This window comes from Thunnus thynnus, chromosome 14, assembly GCF_963924715.1.
Source record: "Thunnus thynnus chromosome 14, fThuThy2.1, whole genome shotgun sequence".
NCBI lineage: Eukaryota > Metazoa > Chordata > Actinopteri > Scombriformes > Scombridae > Thunnus > Thunnus thynnus.
Window position 1 is genome coordinate 1,494,388 of NC_089530.1, and position 10,839 is coordinate 1,505,226.

Consider the following 10,839-nt stretch of genomic DNA (forward strand, 5'->3'; position numbering starts at 1 on the left):
TACGCAGCTTCCGGTCAAATACTTCAAAATAAACCACACTAAGGTGCATTCTGTGCGATTCACTTCTTTTTAACAGTGATGCTTTTATTTTTAAAGACATGACGAGCTTGACACATCTGCTGAGTAAATGAGTTTACCATACCAGCTTCACTGCTGTTTATCCCAGATTGACACTCTATTGGCCCGTGGTCCCTAAAAGTATGTATCAGTGTGAACAAATTACTTTATTAGAAACATTCAATATAATCTAATAACATTGCAAACAAGTGAGCCGTAAATCCAGAAACTTCTCTCCTGAGTTCATGTCATGAGTCACGGTCTTGTTATCACTAGTCTTCAGAAATAGGTGTGAGTAAGAACGGTGGTAGCTCATGTCAGCACCTGTGCACAGGTACAAATATCATGAGTCATCATGAGTCAGTCTGATTAATGGTAGCAAATTATTTTTTCCAATCATACCTATAAAGAGTCAGTGGGTTTTAAAAAATATTTTAAAGGTACATTATGTTAAAGATATGCGTGTGCTTTTGTATGTTTGTCTGTTTTTTCAGTCTGCTGGTCTACAATGACAAACACAACTTTACCTCCTGCTCTACAACATGGCTACTGTCCACTTGATTCAAAGTATAGGTGACATTCTTTTTTATAACTCATTCCAAGTCAGAAGGCTAAAGTCCAGGTGTCGTCATCAGCCACTGGTGCCAAAATCCAGTTGCAAATGATGTTTCATTTCATCAAGTCAACTCTTAAGTCATCAGATTCATGACTCAAGGCTGACTCAATTGTCTTATGTCCACTTGAGTCCACACTTCTGCAATATAATAACAATTTGGCTGACATACTGTCTGATCAGCACAGGTAAGTAGTGTTCATGTTTGTGTGTTGATATTGTGCAAGAGAAAATTAAAGAGAAAACTTCAAATAAATATGTAATAATCAGATGGTCAGAGGGCTGTCTGGTTCCAAGTTTTCCTGTTTCCTGTTTGAAGTAATAAGCATCACGAATCACCCCTGCCTTGGGTCGGGCCCAGACCTTTAGGAAAGAGCTGGATCATTGTGGATTACAGTTTTTTATGATTGCTTAAGCATGATTTTGGAAACAGAGTTCATTTTGTCAAAACACTAATCACAATTCATGCAACCACACATACAAGTAGCAGAACACCTCATATCTTTTGCAAAATGAAACACTTCATTCAAAACTATGTAATAATTCATAAAAACCCCATTTTGTCACGGTATGGCACACACATGGTTCATATGAACTGATTGTTTGAACCACTTACAAACTGCTGTGCTCAACCTGAAACATCTCTACTTCTAACATTTCTACTTTTCTAATGATATAGTCTCACTTTGATTTCTTGAGTTTGATTTTTTCAGAGATATTATTAAAGTACATGAATATATCGACCAAACACAACACACAAGACCAGTACTGCACACCGATGAAATCAAGACTGGTGGTGAGTCTGTGTCTGTTGGGAAAAGGGAGGTTCTATTTTCTTATGGCTTCAGAGACTTTATTGTAATTATTATTCATTTCTCTCCACATTGTAACATCAGTCAATACATCTATGCATTTCCAAAGGTTGCATTTTGCACTGAAAATCAGAACAGAACATATTCCAAATAGAATGTGTGGTCACTGAGGATGTTTGTTTGAATTTGTCTGAGGCATATCGCATTATTGGCCAAAACCATGTTTACAATAGCTCTCTCTTGTTCCTCTGAGAATGTGGTCCCCTTCATCCTTGATGTTCTAGACACTCAATCCTATGTAGACCAATCAAATTACATGTAAAATGTCACAGGACAGTGTACAAGGCATTGTTTCAAACATGGAATGCAGTGAATTGTACTGATTTTACTTTAGAAGGTAGAGAAAAGTTGTTTTTCACCTGTGCTCTTGTCAAAAATGTCCAAATAACTGTTGCAACAGTATATCTGCTGAGGATGGGCTGAACTATCTGTCCGGCCTCTGTCATTGTCTTCCTCCAGGTCTACCTCTACCTCTTCCTCTCCCTACCCCTCTTCCTCTGCGGGCTCCCCCCTCTCATCCTCACTCTCCCTCCTCCTCTTCCTCTTATTGCAATGTTGCCTTCCATTTTTGTTGAAGACAGGTACACTCACCTGATGCCTTTTTTAAAGCTTACCCCTGATTGGTGAGTTTACACTTAAGCACCTCAGTTTCTGTACACTTGACGGCCATGTTTAATCAGTTGGTTTATAGGTGTGGTATTTTGAAAGGCAATGCCTTGAAATGGCAAAGTAGTGACATCATGTTAGATTTCTGTGTAATGTGGAGAAGTGTGTTTAGTGTTTTGCAAAAAGTGTGAAGCTGAGAACGTACTTATAGTTGTGCAGATCTGAGCTGATGTTTTGCTCCTTCACTAACTGTGTTAGTTAATCTTAGTGTGTAAGCAATCGTAAAAAACTGTAATGTATCTTTTGTAAGTCATCATATCTAATGGAGAGTATGTATAAAAAGATTCAGGCCACTTCCTCCCCATATTGCATTGCACTGCCCCCTAGTGACCCAAGGGTCAAAGTGAAAGAGCATGCCATAACAGAATCTCTGTGAAGACCTACTGGTAAGTCATGCAAATAAGATCAACTAAAATGATAAAGACAGTAAATATAGTAAGTAGTAAATATTAGGATGTCTACATAAAGATTTTTGTTCTTTATATTACCCACCTTAATTTTTGTGAAAAATTATTTATTACATACAAAAAAAAAAAAAAACAGAAAAAAAAAGAGACGATTTCAGTCAGGAAGGTGATTAAGACACACTTTGGTGCTAATACAATTCTTCATATGTAGCACAGTGGTACAGGAGCACAAGAAGGAGAGAAACAGAAGGGCACAAGTAACAAGAAAGACAAAATCTAAGATAGGAAGAAGAAAAGGGGGAAATCTATACAAAAAGTGTGTATAAAATACAGGAATTCCAAATTGCAACCCCAAGAAAGAAAAGAGAAATGTACTATTATGAAAATGATCTTTCAGGCATTCCTTTGACCAATTATGTGGCCCAAGGCTTCAGTATAAGCTATACAGTGCATACACTGTTTTAAAGGGATGTTACTCTATTTTTGATAAAATTCCTCAACATTTTAAATTTTTGATAAAATATGTTACTATAAAAATGAAAACAAATGAACTGAATTATTTTCTTCATAGACTACAACTTGTAAGATTAGAATGAAAAAAATAAATGAGAAAAAAAACCTGAAAAGGTGAAAAGCAGTGTTTCTCTGGCTATGGATTAAAGTTTCAAGCCTGTTTCACCTCCGATCACACTGACCATCACATAAGCGTGTGGTCAAAATTGTGCGCTATTAAAACTGTAACCACTCCCAACATGATGTCACAGTGTGAAATGATAGGAAACTGTCTGAAATAGAAACAAATCTCATCAGAAAAAAACAAACAAAATCAGTGCTCTGCTGTTTTCAACCCCTGAAGAATGCAAAAGGTGGTACAACATCCTGGAGTTACAGATTACAAGTAAGTAGCAGCTCCAACCCGTAAATTATAAAATAGTTTTTTTTACAAGGGCATAAATATCATGATATAAATGGTCCTCTGCTGCTGCCACCCTCACAAATGTTACAGTAACAGCAGGCAAGCTGGCTTCTCCCAGTCATCTCACATGTATTCTTTTCACATACTGGATAAGAGTCCAGGCCTGAAGACATATACACGCCCATATTGAGTCATAGTCATAGCGCCACCTACTGACAACAGGAAGTCAGCCTTATATGAGAAACATAATCCGATTTACATGAAATTTATATGGTGTGGTCTCCACATGATATACAGCAGCATGACATATGATTAGTGGTTGTTCTCTAGCTCCACATATACATTGTCCAATCTGCAGTAAGCATGACATGTTTGGCTTGAGGATTTCTACATGTCAAGGGAGCTCCAGTAAATGTATTGCTGCATTAATGACCAACAGGTGATCAAACTGTGATCAAATTCAATAAATCAGGTGGGTGGAGCAGTTGGACTTGTCAACAAATATGAATATGGTGCCTCTCAGATCGAGGGAAAGATGCTGCTGTAGGTTCCACTTATCTTTTATTTGCAGAGGAAGAACTCGTCTTTGGCTTTTTGAGTTTGAGACAGCAGGAAGAGATGGAGTCATGTGACCTTTCAGCATTGATCAGTTTTTTTTTTCTTAAGAATGTGGCTTACATTTCTTTTTACATTTGCTTATATTTTCCTCACTGTATAACAATAATATTCTGAATCTACTTGTTCCAACATTAATGTACCACGTGTCTTTATAAAGATGGAGCCAACAGAGTTGAAGGGGTTGAAGGGGAAGATTGTTAGGAAACCTGTGTCAACCGCTGACAGTGAATTTTTGCTAATAAATTAACGAAACACAATAATTACAGGTCTGAGGTTTATTTACTGCTCTTCCATCCTTACTGCTGTAGCACTATAGTTCTGTGCTGCTTGGCTTCTGCTACAGAATTTTTTTGGTATTTAGCACTTCAGCACTTGACAAGTTGTATTGATGAATTAAGGGTTCAGTATGCTTCAAATGAACCAGTTCTTACAAAAGCTCATTCAAACACATTGAAAGGTGAAAGCCCATCTTTTATAGAGAGTGATGTAATCAATCAAAAGGAGTTAAGGGTGCACACTTTCAAAAAGTCTCTCTTTGACAGCGTTCAGCATCACAATGTGTTTGGTGGCATTCATGGTTGTACACATGAAAAGTATCAGAAGAGCATGAGTAGAGAAGTTCAAATCCCACCTACTGTCATACCTCCACACACCTGGCCAATCACTGCATACAGATTGTCTAAAATGACAATCTGACCAGCAGTTTATTTGAAGCATACTGATGCCTTAATGGACAGAATACTGTCAGCTGAGCACATCCATCTCTTTCTCCATGGCCTCCATGTTATTCTCCAGGCTGTACGTGGCCCATTTATTGAGCCTGCTGTACAGAGGCAGTCCGTTCTTCTCCCTGTAGAGGTACACACCAGTCACTCTGTTCCACTCATTGCTGCAGATAGGACTAGCACTCTGGTGTTCAGCAAGCAACTCCTTTTCATCATTCTCCAAAGCCACGAAGCCAAAGAAGCTCTTAATGTTCTCAGCAGCCAGGAGGCGGGCATGGACAGCAGCTGTGCGTTGGAAGAGGGTATTTTCACTGGAGCGGTACTGAGACCAGTACTCTTCTTGCCGGTACCCAAAGGGAGAGGAGCAGCGCTTCATACACAGCAACAGGAACACCATCAGAGACATTCCTGCCACCACCAGCCAGCCAATCAGCTGTAAACAACAGACAGTCCCTGAGTCAACACTTTAATGCAGGTTCTGAAGCACTGGACCATGATAACTAAAACTCTCTGTATGCACATAGACAGAAATATGCATATACAATCTTTTCATCATGAAGCCATTCATATGCATGTTATGTTTTACACTGTACATCTCCACCATTGTAAACCTTAGCATGCATCCAATAGACTGGCTTCCACTCCCATAGATGAATGTAGGCACACAGGAACTGTTTGTATATTAATACCTATCTCTGTTCTACCAGTCTTTATATCTGTTCATGAAAAGAATGGCAAAGAGAAAATGCTGTGACTTACTGACGACAGTGGCTAATTATAGCACCTTTGTTATCACTAATTTATCACATGTACCCATAAACCATAATTGGTAGTGATTTCTTAATCATCAATAGCCAATATCAGAAATCAATGACAGCTAATTCACAATTTTTATTTTGCAGCTTTTTTTCTATTTCCAGCTGTCCAGCCCAATATCCTGTTCATATTGGATGATTACATACATGTAATCCTAAAGTTCAGTTCCAATGCTGGGAGTAGTGTAGGGAATAGGAGAGTAGGGGTGTGGAGGTGGGGATGGTGGATGGGCATGTAGCACATCTGACTTTCATGCAGAATACCAAAGTTCATATCTCATCGCTGTCCTGCAATATTTGCCTTTTTATTAACCGTAACAATGATCTTTCCCTAACTTTAACTGTAGCTGCCATGCACAGATATTGTAGGAAGTGAGAATCCTAAAAAAATGTTGGCACTGGATGTAAAAAAACATTATATGTGGTTTTGCAGAATTGTCCAATATTGACTGTTTGTCATGTCTGGCGATATGGTTGGTCTGTCAGTTACTATTCTCTCCTGTTGTTCCAGTATCTGCCTGTTCCCTCTCTGTTCAACTTTCCTGAGCACAATGTCTGGCTGTTAATACTCCGATCTTGTTCTCTGGCCTGATTTTAAATTGTGCAAAAAAAAGAATAAAAAATAAAAAAGCATCCATGTTGAGCAGTTGTCTGCAGTGTGGTCCTGCCTTTCTGCATCACCTGACCTCCACACCCACCTGCACACCTGCCTCTAATTCCTTCATTACCTCCTCAGTATTCTTCATACAGTATATACCTTCCCCTTAGCCGTCACCTAGACTGCTTTTTTAAAAATCCTTGCCTGCCTGTTTGGATGTCAATCTGCTTGGTTATGCTCTGTTAGACCTGGTTGTCTTTTCTGACTCCATGCTTGTTGCCTACCTGTCCTGCCTGTGAGTTGTGCTTTTGAGTCTAAATCCTGTGTTACTAAGCTGTCACAGATTTACAGCTGCTTACAGCACTCATATTGAGAGAAGCTTTACAAAGTGCTTCATAATGAAGGATTGTTTAATGTGGGTGGGAAATGGTGTATGTATGTTTATTGTGCATATCCCTGTATTCATGTGGGCATCTGCTGATGCAAAACTGTGTGCTACACTACTACTGTTTGTATTAGCATACAAGCAGGAATGGCAGATCCTACCTTCAACATGGAAATTAGTGCAATAGAGGAGCACATATAATGCAAATACATTGTGAATGGCTTTTGCAAAATGTCAGCGGGAAAAGGTGTTAAATCATTTTTTCTTAGTCACCATAAAGATTAATTATGTAATAACTATATAATAATATTCCTTATTTTTCTTACTGTCAACAAGTCCCATGGTAAAAACGAAAACCAACACTTTGTTACTCTCTCAACACCTTCTGACTTCCCAAGTCCATTGATCCCTACTTAAATGTTTAAAAACAGCTCACAAATATGTAGTTCCTAACAATGTAGTTTTTAACAAATGTGCATTTGTTCGGGCCTATTTTCAGCTGCGGATTAATGCATATTTGGTGCTCTAGTGAGTATTTCTGGCAGCAGGACAGTGTGTTGGTGATTGAGTCCAATTAAACTACAGTGTGTGTGTTCATGGTAATGAAGGCACATGTTCATTACTGGTTTGGGCCTGCATATGGGATTGGTTGACAAGAAGAAAAATATAGAATATCACCAGACTTATTCTTTTACAGACAGTTTGACATTTTTGTTTGCTGTCTTACTTACAATCAGATTGAGAACATCATTACCACTTTCATCTCTTTGCATCCAGTACAGAGATTCAGTAAGTCCAGGATGTGTTTCTACTTGTTTAGCAGAACGACTGGAAGTAGGGGGAAACTGCTTGTCTAGTTCCATCAAAAGTGGGAAAAAGGCACACAGAAAAATGATGCTTGGAGTCTTCCATCAGCTCCAAAGCTGTGTTGTTCACACAGCTTATCTTGGTTTTTTAACATGTGTGAGAATGTAAAAGGAGCTATTTCTTTACTAGCTTTTTGCTGTGACTGTGTGCAGCATCTCAAAAGTCATGATATCCTTATAGTGAGGCTGCCAGGTCTTAATTACACTGGGCCCTTTAGCTGATAGATTTTCCACAGCAGACAATCTGAAATGCAGGAAAAACACAGATACAATTAATAACATTAATGATGACTAAATTACATTTAGTTTTCCAAATTCATGACACTGGTATTGTTATTATGATTCACCAGTATGGCTTCCTTGTCAAAATGTCTGCTGTGAAAAAGGTCCATCAGTGCAATTTTCAACATATATAACCCATGATGTGGTTTATGGATGTTTTTCTAATATCAAGTGCCTTCTACATAATAGTAACTCTATGCTGTTTATGTACTGAAGTTATTGCTTCCACACACAAGTTATATAAACAACATAAGATGTAAAGCTGACACATCTGGAGTTGTTGAAAGGTGTATTTTTTAACCTTTGACAGATTCCTTCCTGTTCTAGTCCTTGTGTAAGTAGGTGAAGGATATCCTGGACCAACTGGACATACAGGTGAAATTAATATTAATCTTCTCATTGTGGGTTTCACAGTAGACCAGTTGTCAAGCAATTGTTTTAAAGGCCCCACACACCCATGGTACACCCACACCGATGTTTTCATTCATTTTGCACAATTAGACCTCTACTTACAGGCATGTGGGCTTACAACTTTATCATTCTTATTAGTACATAGAGATTGGTGACATCATGTAATTCCCAGCATTGCTCCACACAAGTTCAGCCTGAGCAGAGGTCTAATCAGCGGCAGTAATTGAAAACACCTGTGTGGCTTAGTTGGGCCTTAAAGGGAAAACGTCCCCTTTGCGGTTAGTTGAGCCATAGCTAAGGTAATGATTAAATCACACTGACTAAATATTGCAATAGCTCATTGTTCCACGTTGCTCCACACAGTTAATTTATGTCAAAGGAATAGTTTGATATTCTAGGAAATGTTTATTCACTTTCTTCTCGATGAGGACTCTCTGAAAGTTAAACTACATACTGGAACTATTTCTTGGTGAACAACAGCAAGGTGCAGTGACTGTGTGCTTCGTCCTGGAATCGTGTCATAACAGTGAGGTTGACAGGTTTGGTACCATCACGCTGGGCGGATGGATAAACTGTTGTTCATCAAGGAATAGTTCTAGCCCCTAACTCCCCCTAAAACCACAAATTACATTTCTGTTTCAGGTAAAACAAATGAGACACAAAGTGACACAATAATGAGCTGTGGAAGGGTTGGTAGGTGTATTTTTTTTAACTTTGGACAGAGCCAGGCTAGCTGTTTCCCCCTGCTGCCAGTCTTTATGCTAAGTGAGGCTATCCACGTCCAGACTCCTGCTTAGACATTACAGTGGAATTGATTTTCTCACTTAACTTTTGGTAAAAGAGTGATGAACATATTTCCCAAAATGTTGTATTCCTTTAATGGGTTTTGATGGCTAAGTAATATTTAAATGTAGGGGCTAGCATTAATTTTTATGCAGCTATGATGACTGCACGAAACCAATGTCTATCAAACACACAAGAGATAAAAGACAGTTGTAGAAAAGGTACTCTACTACCTGAGATTCATATTTCAGACGCCGCTCAATTTCTGCCCAGAAGCCTTGCAGCTCTGTTGGAACACTTTCTTGACACGGGAACTTCGCCATGATCTCTGAACCCTGGCCTAAGGGGAAGCCCTCCAGTGTATTGGGATCAATAAACTCACTGAGGGCACATGTGTATGCCTGACCCTGCAGCAGAGAGATAACTGCCCATGTTAGCGGTGCCACCACAGCTCGACCGATGATGGTTCCCAGCAGTGCAAAGGCTGCGGCTCGCGAAAGCTTACGGCAGTTTCTGAGGCGACACTCGAACACCAGGTCCCAGGTATTCTTGTTCATCATTATTCCTATTAGGAAAAATGCCAAAGCTGGAGCACCAATAGCAGCCAGGCCGTAGCGGTAGTTCCTCCCAGAGGAACATGGACAATGAAAGGCAAAAACACTGTACGCTGTCTGGCTGGCCACAGTGCCCAGAGCAATCAGACCATTGAAGATCATCACATCTTTGCTCTTGAAGAAGAGAGACACAAACTTAAAGTTCTCTGTTACAAGGGCAGCAGCAGCCATGTTGGGATGTTGGGTCTTTACTGAGAATAACACTGAAGAGCTGTGAGTTTGGTTTACAGCGATATCAGGCTACAGAGAGAGAAAGAGAAGGGAAATAAATGAGAAACCAAACATCTCATAGGAATTTCTGTTTCAAGCAAACACACTGTTTGGTTATTACAGCAGTCTGAAATGTGAATGACTGTTTTGTAAATGAATGGGTTATGTTTTCTGGCAGGAAATAAGTATTACAGTTATGTAATGCTTATGGCGTCGATCAAAAAAGATGCGAAAGTCTGTTGAAAACACAAATGAAAGTTTTTCAAAAATAAATCCAGCAACTTCAGAGACAACAAGGACATGCAGTCATGCGAACTCACCCTCTGGCAGTGTCCTGAGGCAGGACATGTGACTAAGCCTTAACAATCCATTAGCAATACATCCAGTGCATTGAAATCTCAGGAAAAACTGGGAAAAAATACGATGAGTCCAAAACATAAAATTAACTTTATACATGAAGGACTGAAAAGAGAGTTCCTTCTTTTAGCGTGCAACTTTGTGTCTCTGTCAGCAGGCTGGGCACAGTAATGAGTCACAGTCAGGAACTGCCCTCCAGTTTCCTATCCACAGAAAAAATGTGGTCTGTGAGTGAAAACATGTGTTGAAGATCATAAAGCAATATGGAGGCAAGGTGGAGCAGCCCAAGAAAGGAGAAGCCTGTATCTGACTAAAAGAGACAGTAATGAGCCACACTGTTGCACTGGGTGACATGTTCTTTCATTACCATGAACACACATACTGTAGTCTATTTCGATTCCAAACACACCATCCTGCAGCCTGAAATACTGTGGATTAAAAACTGTGGATTAATCCACCGTTAAAATAGTCCCCAACAAATACACTTTTTCCTCCTGTTTGAGTAACATTTGTTAATAACTACAGTGACCAGCTGTTTTGTGAAATTATTATATTATATATTATATATTATAAATATATCTGTAAGCATATTTTAAGTTTTACATCTTCAGTAGAAAACAATAGGTCTGGAGTGGTCCAGTTGA

General features: G+C 39.1%; 1 protein-coding gene across 1 annotated transcript; it reads right to left on the minus strand.

Moving 5' to 3' along the window:
• Positions 1-1,529: 1,529 nt before the first annotated feature.
• On the minus strand, positions 1,530-10,484 carry LOC137196586 (calcium homeostasis modulator protein 2-like). The gene is made up of 3 exons (XM_067609276.1): positions 10,159-10,484; positions 9,248-9,868; positions 1,530-5,307 (listed from the first exon to the last, which is right to left on the minus strand). Exons 2-3 carry the CDS (start codon positions 9,797-9,799, stop codon positions 4,894-4,896), a joined length of 966 nt encoding a protein of 321 aa, XP_067465377.1. The 5' UTR covers positions 9,800-9,868; positions 10,159-10,484; the 3' UTR covers positions 1,530-4,893.
• Positions 10,485-10,839: the final 355 nt, after the last annotated feature.